Below are 17469 nucleotides of genomic sequence, written 5' to 3'. Positions count from 1 at the left end.
TACAGTTATTGCAATTCACGAAGGCGAGTGAACAATACTTGTGGTTGCGTCGTATACATGGTCATTGCGTAAGTGTGCGTGCACGTCAACCAATCAGTCGCGAGCAAGCGTTCGCAAACGCACACATTTACTGTACCTTACTTATACCGATACGGCTTAAACACAAGCATGAGACACTCGCCCTCGTGAAATGCAAGAACTATACTACGGTCCAAGACCCTATCCTGTGCCGCCTGTGCGTATGTGTGCTCACCTAAAGGCTATGTCGGCTAGGTCGCGTCGGGCGCGAACTTCTCGCTGCGTGTGAAGTCTATCTGCGTATATGTGCGGTGTTCGGGCGCGGCGGGCATACATCGCGGTTCCAGGTCCAACGCCGCGTAGTGCAACCCACCCGCCACTCCGGTGGGGAGCGCACCCGCCACTGCGCTGTCTGGACCTGCATAATGTAATGTTAAAACAAAACTGGAACTGATTTCTAAAAGAAATCTGGTTCGAAGGACCAGAAATTACATTGAATTATCATAAGTAAAGTAAAGTAAAAGTAAAATATGCTTTATTGTACACCAAAACAAAAACAATAGACATATAACAAATACAGCATGTACAATAGGCGGCCTTATCGCTAAAATAGCGATCTCTTCCAGGCAACCTTAGGGTAGAGGATATTATAAAAATTAAAGAAAGGAAGAAGAAGAAGAAGAAGAAGAATCATACCGTTTCTTTTAGTAATTATTTTAAGACCTACAAACTTATGGCCACAAATTTCAAACCCCTATTTTACCCCCTTAGAAGTTGAATTTTCAAACGTCATAATATCTATCTGCATGCCCAATTTCAGTCCATTAGTTTGAGCTGTGCGTTGATAGATCAGTCAGTCAGTCGCCGAATAACTGAGGAATACGGTAACATTTGACATCTGCCTGTGTAGGTGAAGCATCGATGTTTTGTTAGAAGCTTCCTAACAGTCGTGAACTGTGCTATATTGTTCCAAAAGTTTACTGACCTCTTACATCCTCCTGCCTCATGATGGTCTTCGTAGCGGTAGGATTGTTGGGCAGTTCTTCTGATTCCGGCGTTATACTGCCAAGAGGGAGGCCTCTCGCCAGCTTGACGTACTGCGGGGAGGAGGAAATCTCTCCGGAATCCGCCCGGCTCTCCGGACTTTTCCGTCCGTCTTCCGATAATTCCCGCACGGTCGTCAAGTAGTGGTGGTCGTCCTCCATATCGGTGATATCGGTTTCCGGAGGGGAGGAAGGGGACATGTGAAAGAGGGTTTGTGAGCCGTGATGCGTTCGCGGCTCTCGTCTTCTTCTTCTGTCATCAGGGGAGCTCGCAACTAGAAACACGAGGAAAGATCAAATGAAAACCTTAAAATGTGATCTTAAAATTTTAAGTTTTTTTTTTTTTAAATAAACGGTAGCTTTGGATATAATTCAATTACAATAAGTGAGCTAAGTCGGCAAAAAGATGGCTTTTCTGCAATGACTTTTTTGATGTTTGATGATGACAGTAAACATGTATGCATCACGACCGCCACTAACTTATTACTGAGGCGGTCATGGTAAAGAAGGGAAAACTGCTATATCGATATACAACATTGCCTTTACAATTTTAATTAAGAATACACAACGCAACTGCCAGCGAACTTACTACTAGCGCCATCTACTGACAAATTATTATCAAACGGACTCACCTTGCGGCGGGGGCTGTCTGGGCGTGGATATGGCTATAGGTCGGGTGGGCGCGCGACCACACGTCATCTCCACATAGCCGTCGGGCGTGGAGGCGGGGGAGGGGGGCGGCAGGTCGCCGGGCCGCATCTCCACGTAGCCGGCCGTCGCTGCCGCCGTCGCCGTCGCGGTGGCGTTGCGCGGCAACATGTCGACGTATTCATCAACGTTGTGCCGCTTGGGTTCCATGAAACCTGCTGCCGGCGGCGTTCGCGCTACTATCACCTGTGAAATTATTGAAATCGAATAGAACATTATGCCCAAACTCTGCGGTAAGTACATCAAAGTTTTTACCTATAACATAAATTTTAGTGAGCAAACGAGCGGGTTACCTGATCTTCAGTAGAATTATTTGATCTACTCTTGAATAACCAAAAAATAGAATCAAAGTTTAGTCAGAACATCGGCAAAGCAGGCCGGTTCTAGCCGCCAGCGGCTCCCGATCCCTTTCGATCTCACAAGAGACAGATATACATGAATTTACGCGATAGAAAGAGAGAAATCTGCAGGAGAAACTGATAGGGCCATGCTTGCCATAGTAGTGATGGCCGCTGGAGCTGAAAGTTCTAGAGTGGACACCGCGAACAAGCAAGCGTATAGCGTGATTCGTACTCCAGCACGATGGATCAACGATATAAAGAGGGTAGTTGGAAAGTGGCTGGATGAGGAAGGCTGAGGACCGAGTATGGTGGTGCTCTTTGGTAAAGGCCTATGTTGAACAGTGTGACATGATGATGATTATAGTTACCTTGGGCGCGGGCGAGTTGGAGGAGAAGTCCAGCTCCATCAAGTCATCGGCCGAGGCTCGAGGCGCGGGCGCGGGCAGCGGCGCGACGGGCAGCACGGGGCGACGTCGCGCGCCCGCGCTGTATGCGCGCAGTCGCGCCGGTTCCACACGAGAGCTGGACGGCCGGGAGCCCACGCTGTAGGCCCGCGTGGACCGCTCCTCCGATATGTGCGACATCGCGGGCTCTAGCTGGTACTCGCTGTGGAGTGTGCATTGAGTTTTGTAATCGCGGCATATGTATTGCTATTACGTTAGGTTACTTTTGCTTCTTTCGTAGATAATAATTAACTTAAAAAACCCGGTCAAGTGCGAGTCGGACTTGAGTCTTGTGCTGTGTTCATATTAAATGGCGTATAAGATTCAGTATATTGCTCAACCATCAATCAATCGATCAATCGGAATACATCTCGAGAGCCAATGCACTAAAGTGCCACAATGGACTAATGGGCCGTTCTTCATATAAAGCTGACGTCACACTCACCTGAACCGCGGGTCAGTGGAGGGCGTGCCGCTGCACACGGAGCCGCTGGACGACACCAGGCCGAAGGGCTCGTGGCCCGGCGCCATGGGCAGGTAGCCGTCGGGCACGGCCGCCTCCACGGCGTCGGGCTCGTCGGCGCCCATGGACGAGGTCCGCGAGTGCGCTATGGAGCTCCCTCGCGTCGTCATGCTGACAAAATTTAAGCTTGAAGCCCGCGTGGAAAAATAACTTATTAGCGTTAACATATAGAAATAGAAAATTAATATTTTTATTATAAATCATCAAAATAAATAGTAGATACCTCATAAAGTCCCTGGACATGCCATCGCAACAATCCGGCTCTTCCGGTATCCGCGGCGTGCGGTACCATTCCGTCATCGAGTCGATGTCATCCCGCGATGAGTCCATACCTTCAGAAAACATTTTCATATATGAGCTTTAAACACTAACACGTGTATATAAACACTATCTAAAATGTCAGAACCCTTCTATGTAATTACACATTATTAAATATATTATCCTACAATTAAAACATCAATATTACTCATAATATTATTGTTGTATATTTATTATTCATCTATCACTATATTATATATTAATATATGTATATATATTATGTATTATATATGTACCTGTGTATATATTTATCTATATATTATTATTAAGGCATTTCTGTGCCTATTAATATACATATTACTTATATTATAATTATTATCTTTGTTCCCTAACAACTTACGTACACCTTAAACCCAGTTTCACTAGCCCTTAAATCCTCTTCAACCTAGTTGCCTGGTAGAGATCGCTTCACAGCGATAAGGCCGCTGATTGTATGCTCTTCCTTTTACATGTTTCTTTTTGTGTCTTTTCTTTTTGGTGTACAATAAAGAATATTAAACTAAACTAAACTTTTTGTATACATGGCGTCAGGTAAAAGACCTTTGACCTTGAACCTGCGCAGTGGTATTTCGTAATACTAATTGAGAGGCGACGCCGCACTATATATCAGTCAACTCAATCTTTTGCTTCCCGTGTCGTAGGAAAGTACAATAAGTAATAACCCAGTAAGTTTTTGGTACGAAAAACCGATAGAAATTAGGCTCTCAAGGAGCTTGACTGGCGACCTCGCAACAGAAAAGGCACCGGTGGAAGACATCCTAATACATGGCTGGACAATATCAAACAAGTCGCAGGGAGCCGCTGGACACAAACGGCACAAGATCTTGTTGCGCGGGAATCTTTGAAAGAGACCTAAACCCAGTTTGAACAGTGGTCGAGACGAGGTTTCTGGCTTACTTCTGCCTATTTCTTGTCTAGACATAATGTGCGATGTATAGCGTACAGTACCATCAAGTTCAACGTCCCTTGAAGGCGGTCGGTCAGTCTCGAAGGAGGGCGCTCTCGACGGCATGGTCTCGCAGCGCTTGCGCAGAGTACCCGAATCTGCTAACAAAACACAACGTTACACTTTTTGTATCGGATTATAATTCAGTCTATACCTCGTGCAATCCTTCGTGGCACGCGGGATTATAAACCGCATCAGTGACGTATCAGTTGCGCATTCCTTTAAATGAGTCATCGATAAATGCGCATATTGCAGGCGGGCGTAATGGATACCGTCCATTTGTGTTTGCAAAGACGAAGATCTACAAAAGGCGCATTTATCAAATCGCTTAATAACAATTAATATAGTCGAAAACAGCGATTACGGTGACGATAGGGATGATGATGATCGGGAGAGATTAATATAATCGATTAAGTCTGGTAATAATTAACTACATTGCTAGTTATTCAAGTTTATTTAGTTATAATTAACAAACTACACTACTTTTAAAATTGTTTTTTTTTTTCATTTACGGATAAAAGGATCCATAAGAGAGTCTCAACATTATCACGCCCGTCATAAGGCCCGTAAGTGTAAGGAAGCGCGCAATATGCTCTACTCCGTTCCCACGTTTTATGACTCCGCGTGCCAGGAGCGATCGGAGAGGGTATAATGTCGTACAGTACCCGGCAGAAAATATTGTAAATCGACCTTTAGAAAGCGATATCAGCTTCGTAGAGCGTTGTCTCTGTCACTCATACCTATGTAACGTTTTGTCGGTTCCAACGACAGAGACAACGCTCTATGAAACTATATCTCTTTCCAAAGGTCGATGTACAATATTTCCTGCCGGGTACTGCAAATAGGTCTATATCCACAAAATAGAGCTTTTGCCTAGTGGGATACTGCAGCCAGTCTTGCCGCCAAGCGATATAGCGATCCGGTACAGTGCCGGGCAGAAATCTATTGGCGTATGGGTGTCATTAAACTATATTACTCCCTTCTAAGTAAGCCCGCTTGGTAAAAATATAACCATTAACACCAACATTAGATAGATTTTTTTTAAACGTATTAAATACATTAAACAATTTTAAACATCAATATAATAAGCAAACGTACACATTATTCAAGGGGTATGTTAGAACACTTAGATCAAAACTGGCTATGGTCTCAAACAGTTTAGCAAAGTCAATTTCAGTGTTGCCAGTTTTAGCACAATTTGGTGGGGAGATCACATAAAACATAAATTGCAAAGCCTGAAGCTGTGTCCGGGCAAAGTTTGCTCGAAACTTTATGAAATATTAATATTTTCGGTTCTCGAAAGCAAACATCACCATAATGTGAATATTAAAATGTGAAAAGTGCCCATTTTACACAAGCATAATATCAAGCTTGGCCAGGCCATTTTGTTTTTCATTGAAGAGTTTTGTACCCATTATACTATAAACTTGCTGTTTCCCATCGGCTTCAGGATTATTACCCAAAATTACGTTATGTATTCTGCCAATAATATATTCTTATCCATTTTTGATTGATGTTTAAATACGATTTTTCAAAACCAAATTATATTTTTTTTGACGTTTTGACAGTTTTTTTTGTATTGAAAATCTGTCAAAACGTTAAAATTTCTCAGTTAAATATTTAAGTGATTGAAAATATATCCCTAATTAATATTTTCCCACTTAGTAAAATACTGATAGATAAGGAGAAAATGTATTTGTACAAAAGTAACAAATACTAAAAAATAAAATAGGTATATACTAATACAATAAAAATCATTTATTAAAAAGAATCGCAAGCACATAACAAAGCGTAACATATACAAGCATTTACAAGCACATGCGCGTAATGCCGCAAGCATGAACAAAACAAACTTAAGTCGCAAAACAAAGTGATAATCAAACTTATAATTAGAGTTGCCAGGTTACGAAGAAATACACTAAACATTTTAGATAAATAAAATTCCTACCAAAATGGTAGAATTTTTGTTAACCTGGCAACGTTGTAACAAACATATAAGGAGAATTAGTAAGGTGCGATGCGAGTTAGATGAAGCGTTTCGTCAATACATACTCTTCGTATGCGCCGGCGACAGTTTGGACAACCTCGCGCCGGTGCTCGCGCGGCGACACCACGGCGTTTTCTTCGACGAGAAATCCATTCCATTGACGGCTTTACACGACGAATGCATCACCGTTTTCTCTAAAATAGCTCTATCTAACTCGTCCCCCGTTAGAGGGGCCGAGTACGTCCTCCCGTGGTGGATCTTCAAGGGCTCTTGAAATAAAGAACAGCCGGTGGGTAGGGAGACGGTTCGGTGGTGTTTGATCATTTTCGTGGGATGATCGGTTTTGTCATTCGTTAGTGTGTTATTCGGCGGTTGGTTTTCGGCTGCGGAAAAGACAATGAGAAGCGACACGTAAACATATGGCACCAAGCCTCACCCGGTGCGAAGTGGGTTATGTGAGATATGGCTAGGCGATGGTACCTCTGGACACTCGCTACTAATTATGCCTTACATACCAAAACGGTAACACCAACTGTGTATTGTTTGATTACTGACTGTACTGTACTATGTACCTTGTGGTACAAGAACTAATACATCTATAAACAATCTATAAACAATCTATATACAATTAAAAGAAAAAGCTCACTGACTGATCTATCAACGCAATAGTCAACCCACTGGACGGATATCGGGCTGAAATTTGGCATGCAGATAACTATTATGACGTAGCATCCGCTAAAAAAGGATTTTTGAAAATTCAAACCTTAAGGGGGTAAAATAGGGGTTTGAAATTGGTGTAGTTCACGCGAACTAATAAACGACTGAAAAAAGAATAGAATAGAAACAAAAAAAGGACGATTTTTTTACAAAAACTTGACGCAAAGGTACCATTGCCTGAGATATGTTAATTTATACCAAAACATGGCAACACACACTTATACTAAATTTGACTTACTTGCTGAACTTAAATATTGTTTATTTTAAGTGGACTCTTTTTGAGAAGTTTGTCTGTTCGTTGTACCACTGGTTTAGAATGAGGTAGCTTTAAAACTTTCTTGTAGGTACATATAGTGACTGTTGCCATGTTTTCGCTTATCTGTGTTTATGTACGGGATGTAGATATTAGGTATGATTGTCACACTGGACAGTACACTGGTCGAAGGACCAAAACCATCACCAACAGTCATGCAGACAATATTCATTCTTATGACGTACGCGACAAAGCTCAAGATGCTTTGAGTTTTTACATCATGCTCGATCATATTTTTCGGGTAAAATATCCTTATCCATGTATATTGTTGATGGATGATTATGTTGAAAACCGATATAATGCATACATTTTGAGATCTGACTCGCCATTTTAGCTCTATGTGTCAACTGTTATATCAAAAGTACGATTTTAGTCCTTAATAATTTAAAGGTTAACCGTGCTTTTGACATGACAGTTGACACATAGATCTAAAATGGCGAGTGAGGTGTCAAAATGCACGCACTGTACACACTTACATTTTCGATCTTGTAGGAGTACCTTATTGAAAAAATCGATACTTGAAGACAATACTATAGTCCGAGACAGGTTGAGATGGCAATCGGGGTATGAGGCGGGGGGACACCCTACACACCCCCACGTCACCCGCACTAGGTTAGTGCGGGAGCTGTCGCGTACGATAGATGGTCTTTACAATAACTTAGGTCCAAATCTGGGCACCATAATGTTACCAATTCGTTTGTGAGCACTTCTTAGGCTCAGATGTATATACCATACTTAGACTTTGCTCAGCCTTTAGTTTCAGTCAAAACGAGAAAGACTTATGCCAACGATATACGCATATATATACGATATATAATATACGCTGTCTCGTTTTAACAATGTCTTAAGTCTGAACAAAGTCAAAGTGCGCTCTATAGATCTTAACCTTTATCTAAATTGATCGGGGGTCAAAGTAGCCGAAAGGATGCATTTTTCAGTACTGAAAGTGCGGGTAAGTCAGCAGGATCGGGCCCACCGTAAAAATACGTGGGCATACGTCACATCCAGGCAGATCTCTGCTGACGTTTCCCGCTTTTCTGTGATACACCCGATGCCACTGACTCGTGTTCCTGGCCACTTTCCACAGGCTTAATATCTTTCGAAAATCGAAACATGACGTTATAATATGCATACTATCACTATAGTATTGTATGTACTATTGCTTATTCAAAAAAAAAAATGCCTTTATTCTTCGTTAAAAAAACTCCCTTTAACTCGAATATTACAGAAAGTTAGGTACAGAAAGTTATTAATGTTTTTTATTCAAAAATCAACCAGACAAAATGTCTTTAAGTTATAACTGAGCCACCCAATAAATATGATAAAACAAATTATGTTTATATCCATTCAATTTGAAATCTGCAGAAGAAATAATTGCGAAGAAATGATATCATAGCATTCACAACCGAAAGATAGTAGGTACAGTTCTTGCAATTCACGAAGGCTAGTGAACTTTACTTGTGGCAACGTCGTTTACATGGTCATTGCGTAAGTGTGCGTGCATGTCGGACACACAAACGCACACATTTAGTATACCTTACGTATACCGTTACGACTTAAACACAAACATGAGTCAGTGGCCTTCGTGAAATGCAACTTAGGGTCAAACCAGACTGCATTGGAAGTTTGGACTGGAATTCGATTGCGGTTTTAGTGCAGTTGATGAGCAGTTCTTGGACAGTGACGTGGTGTTAACTGCAGTCGGTCGGCAGGAATGCAGTCATGTCAGAACTGCACTAAAGATAATTGCGAAGAAATGACGTCATAGTTCATAACCTAATGATCTTTAAAAACGTTTTTAGAGGAAAGTAAAATAAGAATAAGATGGCCAATGATGATGATGATGATTGTTTATGGTAACTAATTCAGCTTGTTTCTGCAATGAGATGACATAGAACAGTCCAGGCAATGATGGTATGTGTACTTTGAGTGACATCGTGTATCCTTTCTTTTAATAATTATTCTGTGTTTTGTTCCAGGTTAACAAACTAACAAAATTTAAAAAAAAAAAACCTAAAAAACTATTCTGTAGATTCTCTAAATTCAACTGTACAACAGCTCTTACCGAACAATCTCCTTCGTGCCTTCTCCATAAACTGATCGAAACAATCTGTGCCCAGTTGGCACACCTACAAGCTTGAGATTTGACTTGAATTAATTTATTCGTACCAAAAATTTGTTATAGTAAAAAGAAAAAGATAGAAGTGGACAGGAATGCCTTAGGTCTATTTCCACTATTTCCACAAAAACATTATAGTTGAAATCAAAGAAGGTTGAAAGAAAAGGATACACGACATCGTACAAAATATATAATATATGACAATGATTCAGGCCACCAGGCTATAGATCTATATTACAGTCATAGGCTGAGATTTATAGAGCGGACTTTGACTTTGCTTAGACTTTAGGACCAAAACACATCACCGCGATGCGACGTCACACCGCAAGAATGAGTGACCCGAATCAATTCTCAAGTTCTTTTTTTTTTTTAATTCAGATACAAGTTAGCCCTTGACTGCAATCTCACCTGGTGGTAAGTGATGATGCAGTCTAAGATGATAGCGGGCTAACCTGGAAGGGGTATGGCAGTTTTTAATAAACCCATGCCCCTTTGGTTTCTACACAGCATCGTACCGGAACGCTAAATCGCTTGGCGGCACGGCTTTGCCGGTAGGGTGGTAACCAGCCACGGCCGAAGCCTCCCACCGGACCAGACCAGAAATTAAGAAATTATAAAATTCCAAACCCCTGCCAGGAATCGAACCCGGGACCTCCCACTATTAAGACCACAGCGCTCACCACTGCGCCAGGGAGGTCGTCAAAAAGTTTTAGCATTTAAACTATCGTGAGTGATTTCCATTATATATGATACTAGTGACCCGCCCCAGCTTCGCATGGGTGCAGTGTAGATACTAATGTGGTGTCAAATGATTTAAATTTTTATAGGGATCTCTAATTTTTTGAGACAAACTATACCTATAAACCTTCCTCTTGAATCACTCTATCTATTGGTGAAAACCGCATAAAAATCCGTTGCTTAGTTTAAAAGATCTACGCGTTCATACATACAGACAGCGGGAAGCGACTTTATTTTATACTATGTAAAGATATTTCTACGGCTATACTCACGTATCCGGTCGACGTTAGCCCGACTAGTTTCGAACCCATCCGGGGTCCTTTAACAACGGGCTGTACGGGCAGCGGCACTATACGCGACGCGTGCGCGAACTGACCCCCTTGATAAAGGACCCTGGCTGGGTTCGAAACTAGTCGGGCTAACGTCGACTGGATACGTGAGTATAGCCGTAGAAATATATCATATATAATTCTCAAGTCCTTGCGTGCGAGCTCGTATGCTACACGCAACGCGTTTTGTGTTTCAGCTCTTAGTCTTTAGCGCCCCGCAGGACGCACTCGCTCCCACCTGGGCCTTTGACTTAAGAGTTAAAACAAAACGAATTCATGCCAGAAAAATCTGCCTCAAGTCTGAGTTAAGTCGTACTACGCTGTATAGATCTTAGAGCCTTCGCCCACGGCGACTTTTTGTAGCGATACAGTAGCGATGCTGTCGCGCGTCCGCATCGATACAGTCGCGAAGCGGTCGCTAGCTGTGTGCCCTCGCCCACGGTCTCAGATTCCGTCGCGATGCAAACGCGATATTGTCACGCTTCTGTGTCGATGCAAACGAGAAAAAATGTTGCACTGATGCTCGGTTCTCTATTCACGCGCCACCCTCCCTCCGTTCTTCCCCCGATGTCATCCGACAAAGTCGCGCGTTTGCATCGATACAGTCGCGATGCAGTAGCACGTTGCAAATGCGACTAACACGCGTTAGTAGTGATGCTGGCGTGCGTTTAGTAAACGCGCGACAGCATCGCTACAAAAAGTCGCCGTGGGCGAGGGCTCTTAGCGAGTGTGTTACGAGTCAGGCCACCAATGAGACAAGTATACAGGCGTCCTACCGTGCCTCGGCGTGAGGGGCGCGATGGCCGCCGACGAGTCGTCAATGGACCGCGTGGCGGAACAGACGCATTGCCTGATACAAGCGCCCATACACAGGCCCTTCTCTGCAAGAGAGTGAGTCACGAAACTTGAAACTGTACGCGTCCTAATCATTTCAGACTTGCAGGTCACAGCAGTAAATATTGCACATCGAACTTTAGAAGGAGATTTCTGCTTCGTAGAGCGTCGCTTCTGTCACTCATACATGTGTGACGATTCGTCGGTCTCAACGACAGAGACAACGCTCTACGAAACCGTCCTTCTTCTTAACAAAACAACTCAATATAATGTATAGTATACTTATTACCACGATAAAATATGACTTTTTTTGCAACTCTCGAATTAATCGCCCACTTTTTCAAATTTCGTGACAATGGCTCAGTCCATTTTATTATTTCTACAAAGGGGGTTTGTGCACTATACAGATTTGTCCGTTTTGGCGGATTATAGCAAATTAAGATTGCGGTTCCTTGTATATTCGCCCAAGAATATCAATAGCTTTAATCGCAATGTCATAATAACAAGTTATGAAATAGGACTGCTATGTGATGTAAGTCTCGCAAATTGCTATTGCGCTGGCACCATCACATTAACATCGAAACGACGTTCATTTTGACGTCAGCCGAAATAAAAATATACCATCAGCTCGAAACTTCAGTCTAGTGCTGACGTCACTAAAATGGCGGCCACGCGCATTAGCAATTTGCGGGACTTATAGTCACAAACAAAAAGGACGAAACTATCTAAACCAATGATTGCCACATAATGATTCGTACATCACTATAACCTGATCTGTGAAATAGAAAATAATAAAATGGACAGAGTAATAGGTCTTATGTTAATACACATTACAGTCACTTTCCTCTGGCGGTATTTTACCTTGTGTCGTGTGTATTTAGTGTACTCAGCATCGCTTGTGTGTGGCGTGTACCTTACACCTAGGGTTAGACTAATCTACTGGACTAGAGGTGTAAAGAAGTTCATAGCAATAAGTACAGTCGGCTTTAGGTGATAAGGACTCTGATATTGAACTTGCGCAGTGAGTGATTTATCTATTTGAGGGAGCGAAGTGAGGGCTTGTTCCGCCATGCTATTCGGATAAGAAATGAGGAGGCAAATCGCTTCGTACGTATCCGTGGAAGTCACAAAATGAATTTCGTTACATCTCTAATGTAAAGTTCTAGGGTGAAATTGTTAGTTACATAATTTACATAACCAGGTGTGAAAATCAGTTCAACTCAAGTTTTGTTACAGGTTATTTTTTAGGGTTCTGTACCTCAAAAGGAGAAACGGAACCCTTATAGGATCACTTTGTTGTCTGTCTGTCTGTCAAGAAACCTACAGGGTACTTCCCGTTGACAAATTTGGCAAGTAGGTAGATCTAATAGCTGACATTTGGGGAAAAATCTGAAAACCGTGAATTTGTGGTTACACCACAAAAAAAAATTGTTGTCATGAACTAATAATTAGTATTTTCAATTATCAAAGTAAGATAACTATATCAAGTGGGGTATCATATGAAAGGGCTTCACCTGTGGATTCTAAAACAGATTTTTATTTATTTTTATGAATCATAGTTTTTGATTTATCGTGCAAAATGTCGAAAAAATACGACTGTACTACGGAACCCTCGGTGAGCGAGCCTGACTCGCACTTGGCCGGTTTTTATTTTTTTTATTCAGATACAAGTTAACCCTTGACTGCAATTTCACCTGCATGCTGATTCGCTAACTCAGTGTGCACCGATGAATGGTAGCCACAGAGCTCATCTGACATTGGGTGGTGCTACATTGCAGCTCCACTGAGTGAAATTGAAATGATTTTCTGTAGAAAATCTTCAATGGATTAAAAATAAATGTCAAATGAGCTTGGTGGCTATCATTCATCGTTGAGCACTGAGTTAACGAATAACCTGCTGGTGGTAAGTGACGATACAGTCTAAGATGGAAGCGGGCTTACCTGGAAGAGGTATGGCTGGTTTTTTATTTTAACTAGCCACAGCCGAAGCCTCCCACCAGACCAGATCAAAAATTTAGAAATTAGAAAATTCCAAATCCCTGCCAGAAATCGAACCCGGGACCGCCTACTAATAAGACCACAGCGCTTATTACTGCGCCATGGAGGTCATCAAAAGTTTGTCAAGTAGCAGAGACAAGTAAAGAATCTGAGGCACTATTTGGTACCACATACCTCATTTGTCATATGATTTATATGTCATAGACTCCGCTGTCCGTCCGTCCGTCTGTCTATCAGTGGGCTGTATCTCGTGAACCGTAATAGGTAGAGCTGATTTTTTTACAGGGTTCCGTGCACTTTTCACTTGACCGATTTTTTACAGTTGCTTGAAAGGAGTGTATTTATTAAGTTGAACAGATTTTCTATTATTAGGTAAATAAATAATTTTAGCAATCTAAAACTAGACTAAAAGGCAAAAATTAATCGCTATACCACGACTAAAGTGCTAGATTATGCGTGAATTAATTAGAACAAATGCAGCATCCAAAAGTACATTACAGTGTATCTACATGACAATACTATTATTATTCAATCAACTAGATGACTTGAGATGCTGTATGAAAAACAAACAATGAAATAATCCCCAAGTATATGGAAAAGTCATATTTCTCAGTTGTGAGCAGTGTACTGTTTCTATAATCATACTAGATGATGCCCGCAACTTCGTCCACGTGGAATTAGGTTTTTCAGAATCCCGTGGGAACTCTTAGATTTTCCGGGATCAAATGTATCCTATGTCACTCTCCAGGTCTTTATATCTATCAGTGGCGTGCAGGTCATAGAGGCATATATGCACTGCTTACCCAGTTGTAATAGCTCAATGCATATTTTTCATTATGACCTGCCAGTAAACAGGACCCTACCTAACTAATGCCTACCCTGGCTTAAAACCCTGTGCACGCCACTGATATCTATACCCATACAAAAAATCACGTTAAACCATTGCACCGTTGCGATGTTATTGAAGGACAAACCAACACACAAACACACTTTCGCATTTATATTACGGGTACTGATATACAGTATCGTTTTTTTTAATAATTACTCTACTTATTACACATATCCTAGTTACCGTACGTCCCTCCAAGACCAGTCTTTAAAAATACGTCAGTTTCCCCAAAAGAACAAAAAAAAATCAAATCTACTCATGCAGTGCGACAAGGCTATCTATGGGCGTGGCGAGAATCGGAACTAACGTTGCCGTCAAGTGTCCCCTTTGTTCTTGTTTGAATATTCCATAGCATATTCTAAGCCTTTGTTCTCCAACAGCGCCCCCCCTGTCAATGTCATTCAAGTGCCAAGAGAGCCTTGTCGCACTGTAAAACTCACAGCTCAAAAGGGCTAGAACCCAGAGCCGCAAGCCCGTTAGAAAAACATACTCAATAGTTAAGTGGGCCGCAATAAGTGGCAAAAGGCCGAGGGGCGCGGAATTCTATGAACTAATCGAAGGTCATTAGATCCCTTTTATATTTTTCCGCGTGACTCATCACGATTCGCGGGGCAATGATCTCCTTCATATATAAAGTTCAATCAACGTCCCACGAAGACGCGCCCCACTATTTTTGTTACGGGGAAACTACGGATGCGGAGAGTGATCTTTACCTAATTTGTCTTGTGCGTGTGCACAAATCGGTGCGTTACGACTTACAATAGAACTCACACTCATACAGCACATAGCACATTTGCATATACCACGATTAATTTGGCGGTTTTATTTGTCGATATTTCAACCCAATTGCACGGGTCGTGGTCACGACGGGACTACCTACAAGACTATGTGGTCCCGTTCGTTCTCATTCTCTTGTGGTGAACACTCACCATTGTAGAGACCGGCGCGGCCGCGGCCGTCGGAGTACGTCTGTCGCCTCGCGGGCAGCGGGTGCGAGCCGTCCAACAACTTGGCGGGCAACACTATGTGGTCCCGTTCGTTCTCATTCTCTTTCGCGCAGTTCTTCATTGCACTGGAATTCATACAATTTTTCATGTTATATGTTATATCAACTCGTCTCTCTGTACTGAGCACGAGTCTCTTCTCAGAAGTGAGAAGGGTTTGGCCATAGTCTACCACGCTGATCAGAAGACTGTAAACACTTTTGAGAACAACATCCGGTCTCAAACCCAGCGGTTTGAGTTGGATGTTGATATATTAGTCAGTTAGTTCCTCATTTTAGCACACGTAGATTATAGCTCAATGGTCTACTGGCTAGCACATTGGGCTAAGGATCATGAGCTTCCCGGATTCGAAACCGATTCAGTTTGGCTGATGTCAGCTGTGTTACACACGTGAGGCCGTCGAGCTTGCTGTAGTGTAATAATTGTATTAAACATGTAGGTACTTATAAAATAAAGTCAGTTGTTGGTCAACCAGCCTAGTTTCATTACATGGTGGCAGCGGTGGGATTCGAACCCACGCCTCCGAAGAGACTGGTGCCTCAAACCACCTCGTGGTGTTTGTACCTAAAGAACCATAAATGGACTTACAGTAGAATAGTAGAGTGCATGCTCTGTGCTATATTGGAGTCTTCGGAGTGCATCCACAGCTCGCCCGCGCCCGTCGCCGTCTGCCGCCCCACCTCCATGTAGAAGAAGCACTCAGAGTCGCCGCACCTGCAATATGACCTCACAATATGTTAAGGGTACAACTTTTATAAGTTACGCCGAAGTACTTGCGCAGAAATCTCGTTTTTGGATGGCCCGAAAATATCTCCCCTATTCATGGCGCGCATCCATCCACTATTACAGTGCGACAAGGCTCTCTTGACACTTGAATGACATTGACAAAAAATATTTATTCCTGAAAGATAATTTTCTGAACTTTCCCAGATTTGCACTAATATGAAGCGAATGAGTATTTTTGTCAAAGTTTTTATAGAAAAACATGTAGATGCATAAATGTTATGCCGCAAAACTCATTACCATAAATAAGCCTTCGATGTATGATTAGTTTACTATTGGGGCCGATTCTCTTGTACACAATCTCTAAACTAAACCAAATTAACAGGTCTAAATTTAGTGCCATCCTTTTTCGCAAACAACATTATGAAAGGGATAGCAATAGATTTAGACGTGCCATTTTAGTTTAGTTTAGAGATTGTGTACAATGGAATTAGCCACATTTTCGAAAAACTAACTAAAATTTGAATTTTCACAGTCGGATGTATGAAAAATGAAAATGAAAATGAAAATCTTTTTTTATTCGTATAAACTTTTACAAGTGCTTACGAATAGTCGGATGCATCTACCGCTGGTTCGGAATGCCTTTTTCAAACCACCTTAAGGGCATATTGTTAAGATTTAACATTTAAGTAAACAAATAAATTATTATTGTAAATTAAATAGACAGAAAATCAGTACCCACCGTCTAATATGCTTGAGGGAGTACTCGACGCGCTCGGGAATGCCCAGGTCGCAGATGAAGTTGTTGTGGCTCTTGATCTTCACCAGGCTCAGCGTCTTGTCCGTGAGGCACAGGTTGTACAGACCCTGGATGTTCTTCGAGGCGCCGAGGCCTTTCTTCTGCACGTTCACTTGCCATACGTGTTCTGAAATCAAAACATTAACAAAACCCGAGTCAAACTCGCGCACTGAGGTTTCCGTACTACAGTCGTATTTTTTCGACATTTTGCACGATAATTCAAAAACTATTATGCATAAATATAAATAAAAATCTGTTTTAGAATGCACAGGTGAAGACCTTTAATAATATGATACCCCACTTGATATAGTTATCTCACTTCGAAAATTGAAAACACTAATTATTAGTTCATGACCACAATTTAATTTTTTTGTGTAATGTAACCACAAATTCACGGTTTACAGATTTTTCCCCGAATGTCTGCTATAAGCCCTACCTACCTGCCAAATTTCATGATTCTAGGTCAACGGGAAGTACCCTATAGGTTTCTTGACAGACTGACAGGCAGACAATTAAAGTGATTCTATAAGGGTTCCGTTTTTCCTTTTGAGGTACGGAACCCTAAAACCGGCCAAGTGAGTGTCAAACTCGCGCACCAAGGGTTCAGTCGCATTTTTTCGACATTTTAAGTTTTCAAATCCCGTGGAAACTCTTAAATTTTCCGGGATAAAAAGTAGCC

General features: G+C 41.9%; 2 protein-coding genes across 15 annotated transcripts in view; both read right to left on the bottom strand.

Moving 5' to 3' along the window:
- The window catches only part of LOC117991065 (potassium voltage-gated channel protein Shaw-like), a 408219-nt gene that overhangs the window by 111649 nt on the left and 279101 nt on the right, over positions 1–17469 (bottom strand). The window lies entirely within an intron of this gene.
- The window catches only part of chico (insulin receptor substrate 1 chico), a 36277-nt gene that overhangs the window by 11083 nt on the left and 7725 nt on the right, over positions 1–17469 (bottom strand). For 2 of the 13 annotated variants that reach the window (XM_069505056.1, XM_069505057.1), the window contains 12 exons: positions 16734–16917; positions 15857–15982; positions 15194–15336; positions 11320–11424; positions 6393–6710; positions 4343–4441; positions 3300–3408; positions 2999–3202; positions 2479–2716; positions 1694–1955; positions 1004–1336; positions 254–436 (listed from right to left, as the gene is read on the bottom strand). In XM_069505056.1, coding sequence (XP_069361157.1) covers positions 270–436; positions 1004–1336; positions 1694–1955; positions 2479–2716; positions 2999–3202; positions 3300–3408; positions 4343–4441; positions 6393–6710; positions 11320–11424; positions 15194–15336; positions 15857–15982; positions 16734–16917 — 2288 coding nt within the window. In that variant the 3' untranslated portion in view covers positions 254–269. The remainder of the gene's footprint in view (positions 1–253; positions 437–1003; positions 1337–1693; positions 1956–2478; positions 2717–2998; positions 3203–3299; positions 3409–4342; positions 4442–6392; positions 6711–11319; positions 11425–15193; positions 15337–15856; positions 15983–16733; positions 16918–17469) is intronic. The other 11 variants (XM_069505059.1, XM_069505058.1, XM_069505061.1 and 8 more) reach the window with 11 other exon arrangements.

The sequence above is a fragment of the Maniola hyperantus genome, chromosome 19 (genome assembly GCF_902806685.2).
Source record: "Maniola hyperantus chromosome 19, iAphHyp1.2, whole genome shotgun sequence".
NCBI lineage: Eukaryota > Metazoa > Arthropoda > Insecta > Lepidoptera > Nymphalidae > Maniola > Maniola hyperantus.
The sequence above is the reverse complement of the archived record's forward strand: the minus strand, read 5'-3'. Positions and strand labels throughout refer to the sequence as shown.